General features: G+C 29.8%; 1 protein-coding gene across 1 annotated transcript; it reads right to left on the bottom strand.

Annotated features, from left to right (window-relative positions):
- Positions 1 to 3,405: 3,405 nt before the first annotated feature.
- LOC141342421 (protein spire homolog 1-like) lies at positions 3,406 to 24,678 on the bottom strand. The gene is made up of 8 exons (XM_073846864.1): positions 24,595 to 24,678; positions 18,620 to 18,859; positions 15,282 to 15,407; positions 9,884 to 9,958; positions 8,548 to 8,712; positions 6,796 to 6,882; positions 5,486 to 5,615; positions 3,406 to 3,464 (listed from the first exon to the last, which is right to left on the bottom strand). The coding sequence occupies exons 1-8, from the start codon at positions 24,676 to 24,678 to the stop codon at positions 3,406 to 3,408; spliced, it is 966 nt and encodes a 321-aa protein (XP_073702965.1).
- Between the last annotated feature and the right edge of the window lie 821 nt (positions 24,679 to 25,499).

The following is a 25,499-nucleotide window of genomic DNA, read 5'->3' as shown; positions in this document are numbered from 1 at the left end:
AAAAATAATGATAACAATCATTACAACAGCTCTATTAATACATTTATTATTTAATTCTCCTTTGCTCAGCAAGGCTGCATTTATTTGTACATTAAAAACACATGCCTGATTCAAGAAGGGGCTCTTAAAAAATGAGTTAAAAAGTTAAATTGTGGTTTGTTGGTAGGCTATAACGTTTACTAAAATGATAAAAATGTTCAGTGTTAAGTAAACATTTTTAAATTGTTGTTTTGTAATTGATTTTTCTTTTTGAAAAGTAAGACAAAACTGTATGGCTATTTTATTTATGCAATGGTGAAAAAAAAAAAAAGTGTTTGATAATCGAGTTTTTTAATTTTATTCGGCTTCAGCCAAGAATTTTCCTTTCGGAGCATCCCTAAAAATTCAGAAATAGCTACTTAATTCCACAAATAATACAGGAAGTAACCAGTGTTGGGGTAACGCATTACAAGTAATGCAAGTTACGTAATAATATTACTTTTTCCAAGTAACTAGTAAAGTAACGCATTACTTTTTAATTGACAAGAATTAATCTGAGTTACTTTTTCAAATAAGTAACGCCACTTACTTTTCCCCCATTTATTGATTATAAGCTCTCCTGTCCCCATGTTGAGAGAAATTGTGAGTAAGATGTTACTTTAGTTCTAGAATAAATGTGAACATGCATTAATTCATCTCACTCACCAAAAAAAAAAAAAACATACAGTATTTCTCAAAATGAATACAAACAGTGAAATTCAACGCAAACCGGCAATAATTAAATGTTAAATAATACAAATATCCTTTATGTACTTAAACCCATTTGCTGCCGACCTCTGATGCTCCAATTCATCCATACTAATAAGCAAAAATGACTCAAGATAATCTAACATTTGTTTTCCTTTTTTTATTACTGAAAAGTTGACATTTTTTCTTCTGCGGTCTACTGTACAGACGTCAATTTACTTTTCTCTAAGCCTGAGGCCTTTAGTGTAAAAAGGCTTTTACATTTGCCAAAAATTGAGCTTTTTATATTAAAAACAAACAAGCAAGCCCTGCCCAGATTTAAAAAGTCCATAAAAAGTAACTAAGTAATGTAATTAGTTACTTTTTTAGGGAGTAACTCAATATTGTAACGAATTACTTTTACAAGTAACTTTCCCCAACACTGGAAGTAGCACTGAATTAAATGTGAAATTCTCAAGTAGAAAGACTGAAATGTATTTTTATGTAAAACATACTCCAATAATCTTGTTTGATTTGATCAGGTTCTAGAATACAGAACTACCAGAGTCAACAGAAAGCAAGTAAGAAACCCGTTTTTGTCAGTGTATAATCAGCACAATCTGTTTGTCATTTGTACATGATGTTAGAAGTGTTTCTGTGCATTAGCAGTGAGTCACAGGTGTCAGAAACAGAACAAACACGAGCACATAAAACGTCATTACACACGACACCACAGCATGAACCTGATGCCATCTATACAAAGAGTCACATGATCAGTGATTAGTCAGAAACCGAGCACAATTTGAAAGAAGAATGATTAATTTTACGTCCTAATTTTTTTTACATTTACAGATATTATATGGTATTATATGTAGCAATCACATGTACTAAAAATCTGTATGTTATATATGTTTTATAATGAGCATATTTAAATGTCTATCTTTTATATTTACTTATATAATATGTTTATATTTACTTATTTAAGATGTAATACAAAATGCTAGATATATACAGTATATTAACATATGAAATTGTTCAATGTCTAATTGGTTTCATATAAAACCATAGGGGTCATTTTTTTAAATAAATAAACTTTTCATTGATGTATGGTTTGTTAAGATAAAAAACTATTTGGCTGTGATACAACTATTTGAAAATCTGTAATCTGCAAAAAAAAAAAAAAAAAAAAAAAAAATCTAACTATTGAGAAAATCGCCTTTTAAGTTGTCCAAATGAAGTTCTTAGCAATGCATATTACTAATCAAAAATTAAGTTTTGATATATTTATATTTTTATGGTACATGATCTTAACTTAATATCCTAATGATTTTTGGCATAAAAGAACAATCGATAATTTTGACCCATACTGGTTCTGTGGTCCAGGGTAACATATACTTACATAATATCGACATGTATTGACAGGTTTTATAATAGATAAATGTACATGTCCAAAAATGTATTACACATACATAAACATACACGTCTGAAAAGGTTTGGGATCAGTAAGATTTTTAATGTTTTTATTTTTTATTTTTGATCAAATATAATACTTAAAAAAAAGATTAAAAATACTTATTATTAATCTTTTTTTTAAGTATTTTATTTGATCAAAAATACAGGAAAAAGGTAATATTATGAAAATATTATTACAATTCAAAATAGTAGTTTTTTATTTTAATATACTTTAAAATATAATATATTTCTGTGATGCAAAGCTGAATTTTCAGCATCATTACTGCAGTCTTCAGTGTATTTTTTTGGAACCTGTGATACTTTAATCAGGATTCTTTGATGAATAAAAAGTTAAAAAGAACACAATTTATAAAAGTATTAATTTCTTTCAAAGAGAGAGAGAAAGAAAACATTTACTGACCCCAAACTTTGAACAAGGTGTTTATTGTTACAAAAGTTATCTATTTTAAATAAATACTGTTCTTTTGTTTTATTGATCAAAGAATCCTAAAAAAAAAAGTATCATAGGTTCCAAAAAAATAAAATAATAAATCAGTATATTAGAATAATTTATAAAGGATCATGTGACACTGAATACCGCAGTAATGATGCTGAAAATTCAGTTTTGGATCACAGGAATAAATTAGATTTTAAAGTATATTAAAATAGAAAACCACTATTTTAAATTGCATTAACATTTCACAATATTACAGTTTTTTTCTATATTTTTAATCAAATAAATGCAGCCTTGATGAGCAGAAAAGTCTCCTTTAAAACGCATTAAAAATCCTACTGATGCCAAACTTTTGAATGGCAGTATATATATATATATATATATATATATATATATATATATATATTGTTCCAGTTTCTAATAGGTTTCATATATGTATGTACTCCATATCACAATATTTTTAATATATTGAAATTCATTATATGTAAATATACTACATTTGTGATTGGGATCAAATGAGTAAATCATATCTCATGAATCAAAATAATAATACTAATCAGTCTAAGAAAGATGACATCAAAATGGATTTTAAAATGGTCACATTTCGTTTGAGGGTCTCTACAACACAATATTTTCAACTAAAGGTAAATAATACATAACGTCCATGATCGCCAGAAATTGAGTATTAAATCTTTATTTCCAAATTTAAAGGACCCTCAAATGAACAGCTCCCAGTGTGACGGATGAAATGACAGAAGACCAAGCTGTAAATCACCACAGACGGCACTAAAGCATCACATCATGGCTTTACCTGAAGAATCAAAACTCTGAGACATGCTAAGAGGCCGAATGACTGCAAGAAAACAGGCAAGGATTTAGATTCACAACAGCAGAAGATCAGATCATTCATTCAGTAATTCTTATTTTGGACACTGGTTATAGCCAGATATTTAAATCATTTTTAATGTACGCAGATGGACTAAATAATACTAGCCATGTATGAAGCAGATATAGGCCACACACAGAAGCTGGTACTTGTGTGGCTGCTGCGTTGCAATCAGAGCAAATGTCAAGACACATTTATTTCTGTGATTGTTCAGTTGTCTCAATTGAACATCACCAAGTCTGATTACATCGAGCTGTAAGCGTGTGCAGTGACCTTCATACATGATCCATGATGCACATTCAGCTCTAAACGACCTTATCTTGTAAATGCATGTGCTATATAGCAAGGTTATTATAGTTTTTTTTTTATTATTAGTTTTATTTTAATATAGTTTTCAAATTTGCAATAAAATTTGGTTTGGTTTTTATTCGTTTCATTAACGGTTTTGTTAGTTTTAGTTTCGTTTTAATTTCGTGAACATATTTCTATTTAGTTTTTATATAGTTTATTTTTCGTTTTAGTTTTTTAGGCCCTGTTTACACGGTCGGATCTGTTCTATGACAGTGTAAACCGGTAAAAAAACGCATGCATTCGGATATTTTGAGATCGGTATGTGGAAACAAATCAGGTATAAATGGGATATGTGCCAATGCAACTCTCATGTAAACAGGCAGATCGCTTTTTTTCCGAGGCATTGCTTTCTGTACGTCATGAAAATTGCTGCACTTTTGTACTTCTCTGCGGTTTAATGACGTTTTATGTTAACCTTACTGGCAAAATGAGTGTAAATGCGCACAGGATATTTTTAGGTACAGGCAAAATGGTGAAAAGGTGAAAAATGTCAGTTGAGGTTTTCACAAAAATTAGTTTATTAAGTGAATTAGTGATTAGACATCTAATAGTTTCTTTAGTTGTACATTTACTGAGAGGATTACCTTTTCTCTGGACTGTCATCCAAAGTGTGCACATAATGCAGGAAACCCAATAAATACACATATACACAGAATTACATTCTTTCAGTATTCACGCAAACATAATCTGTTCTGTCTTAAGTGAACGCTTAGGGAACTGTTGGGGAAAAACATCTGATTTGTTTTTTAACATTATATATGTGACCCTGGAGCACAAAACCAGTCTTAAGTCGCTGGGGTATGTTTGTAGCAATAGCCAAAAATACATGGTATGGGTCAATGGTATGGGTTCTTTTATGCCAAAAATCATTAGGAAATTAAGTAAAGATCATGTTCCATGAAGATTTTTTGTAAAATTCCTACTATAAATATATCAAAATGTAATTTTTGATTAGTAATATGCATTGTTAAGAACTTAATTTGGACAACTTTAAAGGTGATTTTCTCAGTATTTTGATTTTTTTGCACCCTCAGATTGCAGATTTTCAAATAGTTGTATCTCGGCCAAATATTGTCCTATCCTAACACACCATACATCAATAGAAAGCTTATTTATTGAGCTTTCATATGATGTTTACATCTCAGTTTTGTAAAATTTAACCTTATGACTGATTTTGTGGTCCAGGGTCACATTTGATTTGTGCATTACAGTACATCTATTATTGATTAATGTTAATCTAACCATAAAAGAAAAGAGGGAATCACTCGCTGCACTTCTTTAAACTGCTTTTGTAGTTTTAATAATCAATTTATTTCTAATGAACACAGTTGAGAATGAAAATGAAAAATGATAAAGGTAAAGCGTTATTTCTTTCTTTCTAGGCTATTTGTTAGACTGTTTTTTCGCATCTGTTCTTATTTATAATAGCAAAGATAAAATAAAAAATAGCTGTATTGTGATTTTTAATATAGTAATTATTAATAAGAAAATAACTGGAGGAAAAATTTAGTCTTTTTCTTTCTCTTCAGTTTACGAAAGTTTTCGGATCAATTGTTTTCGTCTTAGTTTTAGTTGTCGTTTACGAAAATAACCTTGCTATACAGTACTGTAGGCTTTTGTGTGTGTTAAAATCTCACCGAATCGACTTCTGCGGATCATATCGGGCGATACGGGCCTCAGCTTCCTCTCTGATTTGATCTCTTTCAGTATGCGTTCATGCAGGCTGGGAGGACGTTCGGCCTGTGGTTTGAGTTTACGTGCTGCCACCTGAAATCACATGTACATATTATTGCATGAGTAAATTTCATTTACCTTGTCACAATTGACCATATGCATGAAGCGTTCTTTAGAACTTCTCGTAAACTTCCGCTGAAGCTCATTTTATATGTGCTATATATAGGTGGACACTCTTGAGACTCCTCTACTGCTTCGTTCTTATCAGAAACTGAGAAAAATAATAATTGCAACATTGTAAATAATGATACCGGCATGAATATTCAGTTTCATATTATTTAACAACTCATAAATTAAATGCGAGGAGAGTACCTGCATGGTTAAACAATCAGCAACTTGCCTCCATAGTTATGAACACATTTTTTAAATCTTGCAATATTTTAAAACCTTTATTACTGTTCAACTCTACAGCTGTGTGATAAAATTCACTTGAAAGATTCACTTTTCATTTATAAAGGCATCTTTTTAAGATGAAAATGACATGAAATGACCCATATAACCAGAAGATGGCAGCAGAGGATCAATCATTGGCTGCAGATGCCATTTCAACTCCCTAGTTTTCGATTTATTCTAAATTTACTAGTAAAATAAATTGTAGTAATTTTACTGCACTGAAGTATATAGTATAGCAAGTGCAGAAAGTCATTGAAATAAATAAATAAGCTCAGACACAAACAGCCTATAAGGGTGAATTATTTAAATACTTACATATACTGTAGTTCACTACAAATTAAATAAGTTAAATATTAATGGTATAAGAATGAAATAATGCACTCAATATGAATTGGAAATATTTGATATAATTTAATAACTACATCTTTTAAGCTTTATCTTGAAGTGTAAAAGCTATTAAATAGCCTATATTTAACCAACATAAACTTGTTACTGCTGTAGTTTTGTTACTCCGAATTTAGTCTGAATCGTTTAATGCACAGATCTTTTTTTGCCATCAGCTTGTCAGATGTTTTTTTTAAACTCGCGTTTGTCATTCTCAAAACTTTTCTTTGATTGTGAATGGATTATGTAGAGAAAACGAGCAAAGTACACTCATATTACGGCACAGTACAGTTGACTTAGCTGGCTTGTCTAAAACAAGGAAGTAATTCGTGCATATGGTCAATTATCATGCACTAACACATTTCAGACAGCATATGCAATTCAGACTCAGTGAAGTCCCTTCTGAGTGTGTATGAAGTGAATAAGCATCACTCACGGGGTTGAGGGGGGGTCTGGACCTGATAAACTCCAGTATGACCTCATGAGCGCTCTTCTTTAACCTGGGAGGAATATCTCCATTCACCTGAGAGACGAAGAGACAGAGATCTGAACACACACACATGAACCTAAATGGTAAACATGATTGTAATTTTAAGCATGAAAGACTAAAAATTATACGGGAAAAAATTATTATTTGGTTCCCTTACTCTATATAGCGAAAAACTGATCTAACAGGACATATAAAGCAATTTTACAGTAAATTACTGTTAAATATGCAGATTTGGGACATAAAAAACAACCATCTTATAATTTACTGTAAAAAACTGACCACATTTCCACATTTCTGTTGTTGGCATTTTGTTTAAATAATCATGTTTTTGCTATTAATTATGTACATTAGGTTTTGTTACATCTTAAGTTGTTTTGTATTTTCACTCTACTAGTCAAAAGTTTTGAACAGTAAGATTTTTAATGTTTTTAAAGAAGTCTCTTCTGCTCACTAAGCCTGCATTTATTTGATCCAAAGTACAGAAAAAACTGTAAAATTCTGAAATATTTTTACTATTTAAAATAACTGCTTTCTATTTGAATATATTTTAAAATGTAATTTATTCCTGTGATTAAAGCGGAATTTTCAGCACCATTACTACAGTCTTCAGTGTCACATGATCCTTCAGAAATCATTTTAGTATGCGGATTTGCTGTTCAAGATTATTATTATTATTATTATCAATACTTGAAACAGTTGAGTACATGTTATTTCAGGATTCTTTGATGAATAAAAAGATAAAAAAAAGGGGGGGGTTATAGAAAGTAATACTTTTATTTTTTTATCTATTTATTTACTTTTAGCAATAATAAAGACATTTATAATGTTACAAAAGATTTCTATTTGACATAAATGCTGTTCTTCATTAAAGAAGCCTGAAAAAATTCTACTCAGCTGTTTTCAACATAATTTGGGGTTGAGATCCCCAAGTGATTGTAAAGTACTTTGGGTGTACAGCAATACACGATAAAGCACTATATAAATGCATCATTCATTCATAATAATAATAATGTTTTTAGAGCAGCAAATATTGAGCAGAATATTAGAATGATTTCTGAAGGATCATGTAACACTGAAGACTGGAGTAATGATGCTAAAAATTCAGCTTTGAAATCACAGGAATAAATTAATTGCTTAGATGAATTATATTTTTTTTCAGTTAATTACATTTATAGTATTTGGGGTTTGGATTTTTGTCACCATAAATTTAAGCTAAAGTTAACCAAAATCTAGCTGCTGACTCATTTTTGATGCAAACATCATTAAACCCCTTATAATTGCAATCACTGTCTATCAGTAGTTCAGATACATTTTATGTCATGACCAAGCAATAGATATTTAGCAATTAATATTTGTTTTGAATGCAACTTCCAAAAAATGTTTTTTGGATCTTTGGTAAGTAAGTTAATGTGTGTTTACATGCCTCAAACTAATTTGATGCTACAAACCCACTTTTGTGTAATATTTTTGTAGCTCAAAAAGTAGACCAAGGCATGAGTTCATAGGTTTGATTTCCAGGGAATGCATGAACTTAGTAAAATGTATAACTTCAATGCAATGTAAGTCACTTTAGATAAAAAAACAAAACATCTATCAAATGCATAAATTCAAATTTCATCTAAATGACTTTTTTTCTGAATTAGAAATTGAAATCCTCAGATGGTTCTAAATAGCTCCATGAACATCAGGGAAACTCACCATGACCTTGCGTAGCTTGTAGCGTTTGGAGCGTATGTCGTCCATGAGCATCTCGTACGGCGTGAACTGGAACTCGATCGGCAGCAGATTATACTGCCGCTCCTGGACCTTCTTCAACTTCACGCCGTTCCTCAGATCTCGCATCACCTGCACCCAGAGCCACGCCTGATCGCAGCAAACATGCATTAGTTACATTAGACAGACTAAATAATATTCACAGGGAATGTAACTTTTTTTTCATTCATTTATGTTCCTTTTTAAGTATCAACATCCCAGCTAATGTACTCTTTACATTATAAAAACATTATTTCTGATGTTCAAAATGACATTTAAAGTGTTATAAAAGCTTTAAGATGAACGTTACATTCTATTTTTTTTTTTTTTGCAAACATTATGGGAATGTTACTTTTGAATGTTTCCTGAACATTCCGAAATGCTACAACTAGTAACATTTAAACGTTACATGAACTTTAAATTGAAACATTTAAAACAGCGTAAAGTTCTGTTTATGTATTTGTTTACAATATTTTGAGAACATTATCTTAGATGTTTCTTTTAGAATTACATTTGAGAAATTAAAATAAATGTCAGCTATTTATAATGTGGATAGCAGTTCAGATCATTTGTCTACAAAAATAAATCAACAGTCATAAGGGGCTTTTAAAAAAAAAAAAATTAGATTTATACATGATCTGAAAGCGGAATAAATAAGCTTTTGTTAGTTTGTTTGTATAGGACAATATTTGGTTGAGATATTATTTGAAAATCTGGAATCTGGGGGTGCAAAAAAAATCTAAATACTGAAAAATTGCCTTTAAAGTTGTCCAAATGAAGTTCTTTGCAATGCACATTACTAATAAAAAATTAAGTTTTGACATATTTACAGTAAGAAATTTAGAAAATATCTTTATGGAACATGATCTTTACTTAATATCCTAATGATTTTTGGCATAAAAGAAAAATCAATAATTTTGACCCATGCAATGTATTTTTGGCTACTGCTGCAAATATACCTGTCCTATTTAAGACTGGCTTTTTGGTCCAGGGTCACATTTGTTCTCGGAATTCAAGTTACATTAATTTTTTTTTAAAGCAGCTGCAGAGTAATAAACAGGAAAAAAACATTTGTGTCATTATTCAGCTCATTTCAGTTGTCAGTATTGCAAAGTTCAATTATGAAACACACTCAAAATTGTTCTCATCTGTGTCACTGCAGTCAAATAAATGTTAACATTTTTGAACATTGCTGAATATTAATTGTCTTTTAAACTAAATTGGATAAGAAACAAATAGAGCCAATCAAACGTCTCTGTTCTTTGATTGACAGGTCACCTACCCAATCAGCATTCTGCAGCTCGTTTAGCTCCCTGCCAGGTTCGTCGACGGTGTCGCCCTCCATCTTACGCAGATTCTGTCCAATCAGAGCGAGACACAACATTTCAGAGAGCAGCTGAGTCGAGCAGAATCCTCTAGAATCTATAGATGCGGCAGTACAGCTGCTGCGTGTGACAGAGTCTATTATTACACCCGATAATTAGATGAATCTCACCAAAGCTGTCAAGAACACGTACAGGTCTTATTTCAACCCAAAATTAAAAGAAAAAAGGGAAATCACATTTTGAAAAAGGAAAATGAAACCTGATTTAAGATTTGTTTGCATTGTGACATTCATTTTCTCACAATTATTGCCTTTAGCACATGCACATTTGTTTTCTGTTTGGGAATTTACAAAGTAATAAATTTACAGGTGAGATAAATAAGAGAAGTTATATATTTTTTGCTATAATAACTGCTATTTTCACTGTTTTGCTGTTTTAGAATAGCACAACAGAGTTGTCATGCATGTTTAGTTGTCATTTTAAGTAATTTTCTAGAAAATATGACAATATAAAATTAAAATATTCAAAACAAACAACAAAAAGATACAAAAATAACTGATTTAAATATTATATATAACATTAAAAACTGAAATTATTAACTGTAAGTAAAAAACTGAAAGAAAAAACCCAAATAAGTCCTAAATAGTAATATTAAAATAATAAAAAAACGAATAAAATGATAAAACACATAACAAAATTACTAAAAAACAAACTGAAATTAAAATGAAAAATGGAAACATTAAAATAAAAGCTCTGTTATTTTTCACTGTTTTAGAACAGCACAACAGACTTGTCATGCATGTTTAGTTGTAATTTTAAGTAATTTACTAGAAAATATGACAATATAAAAATAAAATATAATTATGAAATAACATAAATAAAAATAAATAATTAAAAACTACAATTATAACTAACTGTAAATAAAAAGAAAGAATGAAATATTAGTTATATTATAATAAGTAATAAAAAACTAAATAAAAATGACAAAACACATGACAAAATTACTCAAATTAATCTGAAATTAAAAAAACTCAAAATATTATTATAAACTATGATAGTACATAGACAATACAAAAATAACTTATAAAATGTAAAAAAAAAAAAAAAAAAAAAATACAATTACTAATTGGAAATAAAAACTAAAACTGAAAACTTGAAATCAAAAGAAATAAATATTTTATTTTCCTGACTTAAGATTAATGCCATTTGCAGATGCACATTATTTTAAAATTAATAAAAATTAATTTTCAAATTAATCATAAATAGCAATATTAAAATAAGTAAAAACTAATAAAATGATAAAACACGACAAAAATTTAATTAAACTGAAGTGAAAATGAACTGAAATTAAAAAACTGGAAACATTTAAATAAAAGCAAACTCAAAATATTAATATAAACTATGAGTATATAATGAAAATAACTGTCACTTTAAGTAATTTCCTAGACAATATGACACTATAAAAATAAAATATAATTCAAAATATTAACAAAAAACTGAAATAACTGATATAAATATTATATATAATATTAAAAACTAAAATTACTGTAAAAAAATAAGCAATAAAAAATATAATATAATAAAACACATGACAAAATGAAAATGAAAACCGAAAACACTAAAATAAAAGCTAACTCAAAATATTAATATAAACTATGATAGTACATAGACAAAAAATGACAAAAATAACTTATAAAAAAAAAAATTCTAACTGGAAATAAAAACTAAAATATTGTATTTTCCTGACTAAAGATTAATGCCATTTGCAGATGCTCATCTGTTATTTGTTTATGAATTTACAAAGTAATGAATTCACAAGTGAGATTAAAAAAAATAATATATAGTGTGATTTCCCACTGATTTATCCTTAAAAACTAATTCAAAATATCAATACAAACTATATCAGTATATAAATAATACTAAATTTAATTTAATACTAAATTAATAATAAAAAATATTAATGTAAACCTATTGGGAGGAGAACGGGATGAATCTCAGGAACATAAAAATAATACATTTAGCTGGATTTTGGGCTGAAACTAAAATGGAAATGAATATTAGATTTACTATAATAAGTGTGATTATTTATCTGATTTATCCTGAAACAAAGAGCAGGACAACAGAAGCTCCTCATATTGACTTGTCATGCATGTTCACTTTTGTCATTTTATTTGAAGTCATTTCCCCTTGCAGCTGAGCCCAAACGGTGGCGTCATTATTCAGTTTGGAAATAAAAGGCTTTAGAGTAGGGTAACAGTAAACCCTCATGGGAACCAGCACAGAAGGAGACGGTTTGCGAAGGTGGAGTGGCTCATCTCATCTTACAATCAAATCCATAAAGAGGAGCTGTAGAGCCACAAAAGACACAGATTTTCTGTGGAATACAGTGAAGGATGATTTTGTGTGAATGCAAGATATATTTTTAATGTGGAGATGCTCAAAAAACACCTTTTTGGTCACTGTATGCCAACACAGAGCTGACACTATTAGCCCAAAGCACATAAAGCACATGTTAGGATATAAATGTAGGCTTAAAAAAGATCATATCAGACGTTTTCCCCCCACATATAATGTTTATAATGTCTTGCATCAAGAACAGTTTTTCTTGATCACTGTCCATCCTCTCTCAGGCAGTTTTTGCTGCTGTGTCTTTAAGACGTCTACACAAACACCCTTTTTTCATGTGAAATGAGATCAGTGGAGACAAATGAGCTAAGATTAAACTAATTCCCATCTCTCCCAGGTCTGGGTTTTATGTTTCTCTAGGATAGTTTTATATAAGCCATGTTATTTGGCTGACAAATTATAAAGGGCACAATCAAAGGAAACATGGAAATGTCACTATAATGTCTAAGGTCAAACCTGCGGTAAAACCAGCTGCGACCCTTCTCTATATATAACATTATTTCATTTATTCGATCATAAATCATGTTATGAGAGAAGGAGCAAAAATGTCAAACCACCAATCAGGGATGTTATCAATAATATATATATATATATATATATATATATATATATATATATATATACTGAAACAAAAACCATCAAAAAAACACATTAACTGAAAAATAAACTTATTTTAACGTTTAGCATTTCCACTGAAGTACTAGAAGTAAAAGCTAAAACTAACAACCATCGAATAGCTAAAACTTAAACTATATACAATGTAAACTATATAAGATGAAAACTAAAAACTGAAACTATTGACATATAAAAATGCTGAATAAAAATGTCAAATGTCATTATGAAAAAGTAAAACTGAAAAAAAGCATACAAGAAAATTACTAAAACATTAACTAAAATTAAAATATATCAATACAAGCTACTTTGAAACAAACTAGAACTGAACTAAAACTTAAAAATAAATTAAACTTTTACAGTAAATAAAAATACAAAACAAACCTAAGAAAAATTTAAAAATTAAAAACTAAAATAAAATATATTATATATATATATATATCACTACAAACTATATCAGTATATAAATAAGACTAAAATACACATTAAACGTGTTAATGGGAATCTACTGGGAGGAGAATGGTATGAATCTCAGGAATATACTGTAAAAATAATATATTTAGCTTGGTTTGGGGCTGAAAATCATGACAAAATTAATAAAACTTTAACTAAAATGGAAAAGAATATTAGAAACCAAATGAAAACTAAAATTACTAACTCTGTAAATAAAAACTAAAACTGAAATAAAAATAAATGAAACCTAAATAGTAATAAACAAAATTAAAATGACAAAAACAAAGCAAAATTACTAAAACTGTAACTAAAAGTAAAATATAATAAAAACTACTTCAAAACAATTTAGAACTAAAATTAAAAGATTAACATATAGTAATATTTAAAAAGATAAATAAATTACAAAACAATTAGCTAAAAATAAAATTACTAAAAAATTAACTAAAATAAAAACTGAAAAAAAAAAGTTTTTGAAAATATAAAATTAAAATCTAATTCAAAATATCAGTACAAACTATATCAGTACAATAAACAATAACAATAAATAAATATAAAATAAATGTATATAGTAATATAAAAAAAATTAAATAACTAAAAAAATAAACTAAAAAACTAAAATAAAAATAGATTTTTTTTTATTACTAAATAGTAATAAAAAAAATTAAAAACATAAAGCAAAATTACAAAAAATGTAACTAAAATTAAAATATAATAAAAACTACTTTAAAAGAAACTAGAACTAAACTAAAATTGAAACTGAAATAAATATAAAATAAACAAATATATTAATATAAAAAATACATTTTAAAAAATTACTAAATTACTTAAAAAAATTATTGTTTTGAAAATAGAAAAATAAAATCTAATTCAAAATATCAGTATAAACTATACCAGTATATAAACAATAAATAAATATAAAATAAATGTATATAGTAATATAAAAAAAAATTATAAAAATATATATTTTTTGAAAATAGAAAATAAAAATAAAACTGAAATAAAAATGAAACCTAAATAGTAATAAAAACAAAATTATTAACAAAAACATAAAGCAAAATGACTAAAAATGTAACTAAAATTAAAATATAATAAAAACTACTTCAAAAACTAGAACTAAACTAAAATTGAAATAAATATAAAATAAACGTATATAATAATATATATTTTTTAAAATTACTAAAAAAAAAATTACTAAAAAAAATAAATAAATAAAAACGAAAAAGTATATAAACAATAAATATAAAATAAACGTATACAGTAAAATACAATAAATTAAATGACTAAAAAATACTAAAAACTAAAATAAAAATATTTTTTTTGAAAGTAGAAAATAAAATAAAACTAAAACTGAAATAAAAATAAATTAAACATAAATAGTAATAAAAAGTAATTAAAATAAAATAAATTTATATAGTAATATTTAAAAAAAAAAAAAAATTTGTAAAAAAATACTAAAAAATAAGCTAAAATATTTTTGGGGGATTTTTTTAAATTAAATTAAAACTTAAATAAAATTAATGAAACCTAAATAGCAATTAACAAAAATGTAAATGACAAAAACTTCAAGCAAAATGTATTTGATTCCAAAAATATGTAATAAAAACTACTTCAAAACAAACTAGAACTGGAATAAAACTAAAACTGAATAAATATAATAGAATAAATATAAAATAAACTTACACAGTAATATAAAACAATTACAACAAAATAATAAAAAATAAACTAAGAATAAATTCAAAATACCAGTATATAAATAATACTAAAATAACACATGTATAAATGTAAATCTACTGGGAGGACAATGGGATAGACCTCAGGAATATAAAAATACTACATTTAGCTTGATTTTGGAAGTGTAAGTGTAACCTGTGGGTCTGCTCTCACCTCTTTGGCGCTGTGGATCTTCTCCAGGAAGGTGCGTAGCTCTTTGGTCTCGGCGTACAGAGCTCGACACACGGCCTGGTAGTGACTGGGTGCGTCTGCCGGCGTGGGCAGGTGAAGGGTGCACAGCTACAGACAGTGAAGACAGCAATTCATTCAGTTTCACACTCTTATGAACTTCATGTTTAATTATTCATCATACAGATGTCCGTGTTGGGAATACAAAATGAATGTTTCATACAGGTCAGAAGGAAATGCATCGACCTGTAGCGTGGCATATGAATGTGCCATAAATGAAATAAATGGACAGAAGGTGTGGTGAGTCACTCTTGGCTTCATACTGACAGCAGAACTCCGTCTGCAGCCCATTAGAGCCACAAAAACATCCACACGCCACTTAAACACACACTTATAAATGCTCTCACTGTGATCAACAGATCTGTGAATTAAAGCATGTGTACCAGAAAAAAACAGCTCAGCCCACACTGAGAGCTTGAGCACACTGCATTGTGGGATACAGTGTCTCATATGTGACCCTGGACCACCAAACCAGTCTTAAGTCGCTGGGGTATATTTGTAGCAATAGCCAAAAATACATTGCATGGGTCAAAATTTTAGATTTTTATTTTATGCCAAAAATCATTAAGAAATTAAGTAAAGTTCATGTTCCATGAAGATTTTTTGTAAAATTCCTACTGTGAACATATCAAAATGTAATTTTTGATTTGTAATATGCATTGTTAAGAACCTAATTTGGACAACTTTAAAGGTGATTTTGATTTTCTCTTTGTCTTTTAGATTTTTTTTGCACCCTCAGATTTCTGATTTCAAATAGATGCATCTCAGTCAAATATTGTCCTATCCTAACAAACCATGTATCAATAGAAAGCTTATTTATGGCGTCGTTTTGTTTTGTCAAATTTAACCTTATGACTGGTTTTGTGGTCCAGTGTCTCATATGAGCTTTAGTTATATACCGAACATTTTATCCGATCCAAAATATTTTTAATGTTTTTAAAGAAGACTCTTCTGCTCACCAAGCCTGCATTTATTTGATTTAAAATACAGTAAAAGCAGTAATATTGTGAAATATTTTTACTATTTAAAATAACTGCTTTCAATTTGAATATATTTGAAAGTGTAATTTATTCCTGTGGTCAAAGCTGAATTTTCAGCATCATTACTCCAGTCTTCAGTGTCACATGATCCTTCAAAAATCATTCTGATAAGCTGATTTGCTGCTCAAGAAACATTTTTATTATTATTATCAATATTTAAAACAGTTGAGTAATTTTTTCAGGATTCTTTGCTGAAGATCAGCATTTATCTAAAATAAAAAGCTTTTGTAACATTATACACTCCACCATTCAATAGCTTGGAGGCAGTATTATTATTTTGTGGAAAAGATCTTTCTATTCATCAAAGATACCTGAAAAAAATCTATTCCGCAGTTTTCAACATAATAAATGTTTCTTGAACAGCAAATCAGCATATTAGAATGATTTCTGAAGAATTGTTTAAATATTTTAAATATTTTAGTGTTTTTGCAGTACTTTTGATCAAATAATGTTAAAACAGTTTTACATCTTTGCATAATGCATGTATTTTTATGATCTAAAACAGCAATTAAATACACATAACAGCATCAATCAAATGCAGCATAACAGCAAAAGAAAGTGCAGCCATTTGCATCAAACAATATTTCTCGTTAAAAATTACATTTAGGTTTTAAATTAACCAACTGACATATTTTATGAAACTTTAGTTTATTTAAAAAAGTTTAACTGTTACGACTGATTTTTATTTTATTTTAATATGACTGTGATCATTTTATATCACAGCATTAATATTTTAAACCATTTTTGCATACAAAAAGCGTACAAAAGTTTGGAATATTTATGTTTTTTAAAGAAGTCTCATCTGCTCACTAAGCCTGCATTTATTTCATCCAAAATACATTAAAATCAGTAATATTGTGAAATATTTTTACTATTCAAAAGAACTGCTTTCTATTTGAATATATTTTAAAAAGTAATTTATTTCTGTGATCAAAGTTTTCAACAAAATTCCTCCAGTCTTCAGTGTCACATGATCCTTCAGAAATCATTCTAATATGCTGACATTAAATCAAATATGTTTTGCATGTTGAATTTGCTTAAAGAGAGCACTGAATATCTGATAAATAAATTTAAAGGGCAAAAACACAGTTTTTTCATGCACCTGTCAAGTTTGAGATTTTGGCCTTTTGGTTTTTTAGTGTTTTTTCACACTAGTGGAAAGAAAACATCCAAAAGACACCGTTAAGTGTTTCTTTTATAGCACTTTATCTATTTGTGTCAAAAGATTTCAATTATAATACATATTTTAAAGGCTGTTTTCTCAAACTGAGTTTTTTTCTCCTACACTGAGCCATCAATCTCCACTTCAGCAGCACTTACACACACCAGACTTTACATTTGTATTCCTGTCTTTATCCTGAAGGTTTTTAACAGAGGGATTTGTTCATATATAATTTGCTTGATTTTATTAATTTTTTCCCCTAAAACTGTGACAAAATAAGATACCCCAAATCCCGTCTGTAAAAACATTAACTCTAATATGTGGCCCTGGACCACAAAACCAGTCTTAAGTCGCTGGGGTATATTTGTAGCAATAGCCAAAAATACTGTATGGGTCAAAATTATTGATTTTTCTTTTATGCCAAAAATCATTAGGAAATTAAGTAAAGATCATGTTCCATGAAGATTTTTTGTAAAATTCCTACTATAAATATATCAAAATGTAATTTTTGATTAGTAATATGCATTGTTAAGAACTTAATTTGGACAACTTTAAAGGTGATTTTCTCAGTATTTTGATTTTTTTGCACCCTTAGATTGCAGATTTTCAAATAGATGTATCTCGGCCAAATATGGTCCTATCCTAACAAACCATATATCAATAGAAAGCTTATTTATTGAGCTTTCATATGATGTATATATCTCAGTTTTGTAAAATTTTACCTTATGACTGGTTTTGTGGTCCGGGGTCACATATGTCAAAAAATGTAAACAAGAATTTCAAAACCGACTTCATCCAGTGTTTAGATATTTGTACTGCGCATATTTGCTCATTTGCATATTTAAACCTAACATTTTAGAAAACTTGTAATGCAATTATCAATGTAATCAATCAACTGAGTAAGTAAGGAGATAACTATTAGTTCATATTTTTACCCTATTCACCTGCAGTGTCTCGCCTTTAAGAAAACAAGTCGTTGTTAGTTGCAGCCAATCAAGTGACATTACTTTAACGTAATATCTACAGTCACTTCCTATAAAAAAAATGGCAGCCTATGATACCTTGATGATGTCACGGTAGCCACGGATACGGCAGGGGTGGGCGGGATCCCGCTCGCGGTCATCCTCCTCTTCCTCAGTGGCGGCGTAGCCTTCATCGGCGCAGGAGTCGCTCTCTGCGTCGGCCACGTTGGTCATGAGGTCGATGAGCTGCTCAAGCGGTGGACTCAGCTCTCGCTCCTCGTTCTCCTTCAGCCCGTAATCTAGAGCCTTATAGATCATGATGCCTAGAGACTCGATCACCTGCACACAAACACAAACCAAAAATGCATTAAACTGCCAAAAAATTTACTTTATTAATCAGTATGTTCGTGTAGTTTTTCACTAAAAATATCTGAATGTGCTTCAAACCAGATATATGTGACCCTGGACCACAAAACCAGTCATAAGTGTAAATTTGTCGAAATTGAGATTCTTATGTCATCCGAAAGCTGAGTAAATAAGCTTTCCATTGATATATTGTTTGTTAAAAGATACAACTATTTGAAAACCTGGAATCTGAGGATGCAAAAAAATCTAAATATTGAGAAAATCGCCTTAAAAGTTGTCCAAATGAAGTTCTTAGCAATGCATATTACTAATCAAAAATCAAGTTTAGATATATTTATGGTAGAAAATTTACAAAATATCTTAATGGAACATGATCTTTACTTAATATCCTAATGATTTTTGGCATAAAATAAAATCGATAATTTTGACCCATACAATGTATTTTTGGCTATTGCTACAAATATACCCCAGCGACTTAAGACTGGTTTTGTGGTCCAGGGTCACATAATGACAGAATTTTCACTTTTAGGTGAATTATACATTAAAGCTTGTTATACTGCACTTTTTTAAAGATTATATCATACACTGCCGCTCAAAAGTTTGGGATCAGTACGATTTTTAATGTTTCATCAAAGTACCATTTATTTGATCAAAAATACAGAAAAAGGTAATATTATGAAATATTATTGCAATTTAAAATAACATAAATTTTATTTTAATGTATTAAAATATAATTTATTTTTGTGATTTCAAAGCTGAATTTTTATTAGCCATTACTCCAGTCTTCAGTGTCACATGATCCTTCAGAAATCATTCTAATATGCTGATTTATTACTTTTATTATCAATGTTGGAAACAGTTGTGCTGCTTAATATTTTTTGGGAACCTGTGATACTTTTTTAGGATTCTTTGATGAATAAAAAGTTCATCAAATAGCATTTATTCAACAATATAAGTCGTTACTATTACTTTTTATTAATTTAACACATCCTTGATGAATAAAAAGTATTACTTTCTTTCAAAGAGAGAAAGAAAGAAAAAAAATATACTGACCCCTAACTTTGAACGAGGTGTTTATTGTTACAAAACTTTTGGTATTTTAAATAAATGCTGTTCTTTTTAAAGTTTTATTCATCAAAGAATACTAAAAATAGTATCACAGGTTCCAAAAAAGAAAAAATATTAAGCAGCACAACTGTTTCCAACATTGATAATAAATCAGCATATTAAAATGATTTCTGAAGGATCATGTGACACTGAATACTGGAGTAATGATGCTGAAAATTCAGCTTTGCATCACAGAAATAAATTATATTTTAAAATATATTAAAACTGAAAACCACTGTTTCAAATTGCATTAACATTTCTCAATATTACAGTTTTTATCTGCATTTTTAATTAAATAAACACAGCCTTGATGAGCAGAAAAGTCCTTTAAAAAGCATAAAAAATCTTACTGATCCCAAACGTTCGAGAATATAGACTATCTTGGCAATATTTCTGGTAAATACAGTGAACAGTTGGTGAATTCTGAGAATTCTAGTGCACTAGATTCAATTCTAGAGATTTTAGTGCACTAGAATGATTCTGACTCCTTAAGAAGTGCACTTAATACTGAAGTAGAGATATGTGAGACTCTTTCTCAATCGACACACAGAAGAAACAGATACGCCAGACTAAAACGTGAAGAGTTTCTTCTGTTTTTTTTTTTTCACACAAGAATATCAAATACATTTCGCGTCACAAGAACCTTAATGCCTCCACACAACAGCTTTTCCTTTCAGTCGATCCTGAGGTTTAACTGATGCGGTGAAACTTCCTCTGTGATCTGATATGGTGAAACTAGTCTGCTTACATTGTGTAAGGCCTGTTAAAACAACTGTAAACAGCTGTAAGTCGTCAATGGAACCATACAAGGGTTTGGTTTCTTATAACACTTAAACATAGCAGATACTGACTTCATTTCAGTACCAAACCTGTAACCTGTGTGTAAAATGATCTTGGGTTGTATGTTCTTTTACCGTGTGTAGTTTTGTTCAAGGTTTCTTATGCAGGGTTGTAAAATTAAATTGAAGGACTTTTAAGGACTTTTAAAGCACTACTTTTTTGATTTTCAAAGACTTTAATCAGAGACCTCACTTATCAAACAATGTCTTATCTTTCAAATTCTAAAAAAGATAAATACATAAATAAAAATATTCTAATATAACAAAACTGCAAAAATAAAGTGAAGCACATGCAAAGTTTGCAATGATGTCAACTCTAAATATTGGGAACATTAACAAAGCCCCAGAATTTTCAGTGCCTAGAAAACCAAATGTAGGTATTCTTATTCATCCTGCATTACGTGTTTGTTTTGTTTTGATTGCAATAGTTAAACCATGGTAACTACACATTTACCATGGATTTGCTACACTAACCATAGTTTAACCATGGTATCTATAGTACTGTGGTTATACGAAAAAAACAACAACTATATATTACCATCGTTTCCTCCGAGAAAAACACCAAGAAAAACAAAGCCAGGACAATAGCCAAAATGGCAGATCACAGGGAAAAATGTTATGTTCCAGGTTGTGCAGGAGATGTTAAGTGCAGGGATGGTTGGTGTCTGTACTCAAAAAGACAAGGAAAACAAATAAAGCGTTCTAATAAAATAAGGCGAGACACTAAAGGGACACGGTTGCATAAGATTTCACTCACCACATAAACAAAGTAAGGGGAGATGACTGTGCGGATGATGGCGAATGATTTACAGATCCTGATCACCGCTGACAGCATCTAAACTTGTCAAATGTGGTAAATACTGCCGCTGTAGTATAACGTTACACAGAGCCATGCTATCACATGCAATCACAGATCTCAAAAGTGAAACTAAAAAGTTATTGTGGATTCAAAACAGCAGTTTCAATGCCCCGCATATTAATTAGAGGTCGACCGATGTATCGGTTTTGCCGATTAATCGGAACCGATAGTTGATTGGCCGGCCTATCGGTTATCGGCAAAAATCCTTGCCGATAGTTTTTCCGGGTTGCGTTCTTTGCTGAAGCGGCTCACGCTCTGCTCCGCTGTCATAGAGTATGAGAGGTTAAGCCCCAGACCAATGTTTAATGTCAGGATTGTTACCATATATTTGTATTGATTTATATCCAGCTGGTGATATTCTTAGCCAGCAAAGTTGCAGATTTAAAGACGTGACGTGAAAAAGCAAACTGTGTTCATTCAGCCGACAGAATCCTGCCGAGTCAAAGCGCGCCATAGTTTTACAGATTACAGATCTGTCCCAAATAATTGTTAATGTTGATAAAGACTTGACTCTGGGCTGGAAGATTGAGTATTGTGCATTTAAGCAAAATATTTTTTTATTTCTGTAGCTCTAATAATGTCTGTATGCTTCACATAGAGCTATAATTTATGTTTTAGCCTTTTCGTCAGGCAGCGGAAGCATGGTAGTTACGCACTTTGTTTTACAATGCCATTTTCCTGTTCTTATTTTATTTTAATAACTAATCAACAAAAATATCTATTAAAAATTAAGATGAAAATTATACAAAACGAAATTCGTTTAAGAAGGGATTTTCCACTAATAAAAACGTACGAAGTGGTCAAAAATTGTGTCTGACCCTCTCCAATTCTCCCGGCGTATTGCCGTCAAATTCATACCACGTCCTTTATGACACTTACAAATTACACAAACCTCTTTCGTAATTAACATATTATACTGAAACAAAACAAATAATATTTAAACATAAATGTATAACAGAAAATAAATAGTTTCTGAAATGGCTGCAATTAATGATATAGATCGCACTTTCTCTTTCCGTTTGATCCGAAATCATAATAAATGTAAAGATTCACACCCCTTTAAAATGAGCCCATTTGTAACATCAACTAAGATTGATGAAAGCTGTAGAATAGAAGTGTTGTTCCTTGTTAGAGTCTGTTAATTTCAAGATTTACTGTAATATTGTTAAATTTTGAAGTTTATTTTGTTAACATTAATGAACTATGAAATAACTTTAATGATCAATATATAATTCATATTAATATTTTTATTTATTTACAAAGTATGGTTTAGTATATATATTTTTTAAAATAGTAGAGCACTATTTTAGTTGCCGTTCAGTATCCATTTTCAAAAACTATCGGTTAATTAATCGGTATCGGCCAGTGTGGTCCATCCTAGCTATCGGTATCGGTAAAAACCAATATCAGTCGACCTCTAATATTAATAGCTCTGTGAGACAGCCAATCAGAGCAGAGCTCCTCTTTATTATTCATGAACCTTCCAAATAAGGTAATAACAGAGCATTTCATTCTAGGGACAAATCCTAGGGTTGTAAATGGACCTGTAAAACCTTTTCTGGAGAATTTTTGCCCTTTCCTATGCCATACACCTTCTATGTAGATCTCAGAGAACAATTTAAATATTCTATAAATGCATTCTATGGCACCTTTAAGTACCTCTTCAGGAATATTGCCATTTTCAAGAGTTTTCCAGGCCTTAAATCTTAGTCCTTTAAGCACCTTGTATGAATGCTTAGGATGAGTTCACATCACATTACAGTCAAACTAGTCAAAATACTGTCAAGTTTGACTAGACACATTACCTTTAACCACATCAAAAAGATATTTTCTTCTCACTTACACAAGCAGAAAATCAGAACAGTCCTGTGACCCAAATTTTCAGACTGTGATGAACCAGTCGAGAGCCAGTAGATAACAGAGTTTAGATCTATTCGGTCACATTACTAAATGAATGTATGGCTAATTAGTGTATAATTATAAGGCTTATCATTTGCACACCCTTCTGACTTATTGACTTATTAATTTAACACACATTACCATAAAAATTAATTGGAACAGCAAGATTTTTCTTTAATATTGTTATGAAAGAAGTCTCTTATGCTCACCAAGGCTGATCAAAAATAGAGTAAAAGCAATAAAAAAATGTTCAATATTATTACAGTTTAAAATAACAATTTTCTAGTTATATATATTTTAAAATGTAATTTATTTCTGCGATCAAAGCTGAATTTTCAGCATCATTACTCCAGTCGTCAGTGTCACATGATGCTTCAGAAATCATTCTAATATGCTGATTTGCTGTTTAAGAAACATTTCTGATTATTATCAGTGCTGAAAACAGTTGCAAGACTTCAATTTTTGTGAAACGTTAAAAAAAAACAGCATTTATTTGAAAAAAAATGTAAGTTTGAGTAGTGCATTTTCATGTCTATGTTCAAAAATGGAAGTGACAGTTAAAGGTTTAAACCATTTTCCCACACATAATCATACAAAAGTTTGGAATAATTAAGATTTTTTAAAATGCTTTAATAAGAAGTATGCTCAACAAGTTTTGCATATATTTGTTTAATAATACAGTAAAAACAGGGATATTATGAAATATTTTTCTATTTCAAATATCTGCTTTCAATTTGAATATATTATAAAATGTAATTTATTTCTGTGATCAAAGTTGAATTTTCAGCATCATTACTGCAGTCTCCAGCGTCACATGATCCTTCAGAAATCATTCTAATATGCTGATTTGCTCCTCAAGAAACATTTCTAATTATTATCAATGTTGAAAACAGTTGTAAGACTTCAATTTTTGTGGAAAGTTCAAAACAACAGCATTTATTTCAAATAGAAATTTTACACTGGCTAATAAAAATGTTCCTTCTTGTATTTATTCAGAGTTTAACCATCTTTCCACATGCTTCATAGTCAAATCTTTTGCCCTTAGAAGGCCTGTGATCAAAACTCAGTCCACCAAGGGGTCCGTCCATTCATAAAGAGCGCTTTGTTAAAACTCATTTATGATGTTAATCAGACCCCAACAGTTTACCAACAGATTCTCAAGATGAATTTCATCCAAAATGCAGGAACCTGCAGTGAAGCGGACAACAGACTCATTCACTGTGATGTCCAACACCCACAAAAACAATCCCTGGGTAATAACAGCTTCAGTTTAGAAACTGATCATTAACCCTGAGAATCTCATAAAGAAAACAATCAAGACTGAGTTAATGAAAAGCATCTGATGTTTAGTCTAAACAAATGATATTAACCAAAAGCAGAATCTCTAAATGCAATGAGGTCTTTGTGCAATAGTTCATGTTTCTGATGGATGTCAAATAACAAGCCAGTCTGCAATTTATTCTGGATCCTCTGATAAAAATAAAAACAACTGAACACAGAAAACACAGCAGAACACACTGTTCTGCTTGTGGATGTTCAGTTTAGTTTGCTATTAAACGCAGTGTACCAAACTCTGAACACTTCTTGTCTGTCAGAGCAGCAGGAACTCATCGCCTCTGGAAAGCTGCTTAACAAGGATTTGACTAGTGTCTCATACGCATTTTGCAAGACGGGTTTGTGTGTGTGTTTGTGTCTTTATACACCAGCATGCAGTGGTAGACTGCTTCTCCTGTCACTGCTTCTGTCTGGGATGGTTACTAATAAACGGTGTTGGGGCGAACGCATTACAATTAATGCAAGTTACGTAATAATATTACTTTTTTGCAAGTAACTAGTAAAGTAACGCATTACTTTTTAATTGACAAGAAAATATCTCAGTTACTTTTTCAAATAAGTAACGCCATTTACA

Source organism: Garra rufa, chromosome 9 (genome assembly GCF_049309525.1).
Source record: "Garra rufa chromosome 9, GarRuf1.0, whole genome shotgun sequence".
Lineage (NCBI taxonomy): Eukaryota > Metazoa > Chordata > Actinopteri > Cypriniformes > Cyprinidae > Garra > Garra rufa.
The sequence above is the reverse complement of the archived record's forward strand: the minus strand, read 5'-3'. Positions and strand labels throughout refer to the sequence as shown.

Excerpts from the sequence above, each read along its gene's own strand:
- LOC141342421 (XM_073846864.1), bottom strand. The coding sequence starts at position 24,678 with ATGGACGGACCCCTTGGTGGACTGAGTTTTGATCACAGGCCTTCTAAG. Across the intron at positions 18,860-24,594 it reads ATGAAGCATGTGGAAAGATG|GTGATCGAGTCTCTAGGCAT; the intron begins GTTAAACTCTGA and ends GTTTGTGTGCAG. Across the intron at positions 9,959-15,281 it reads AGATCCACAGCGCCAAAGAG|AATCTGCGTAAGATGGAGGG; the intron begins GTGAGAGCAGAC and ends CTGATTGGACAG.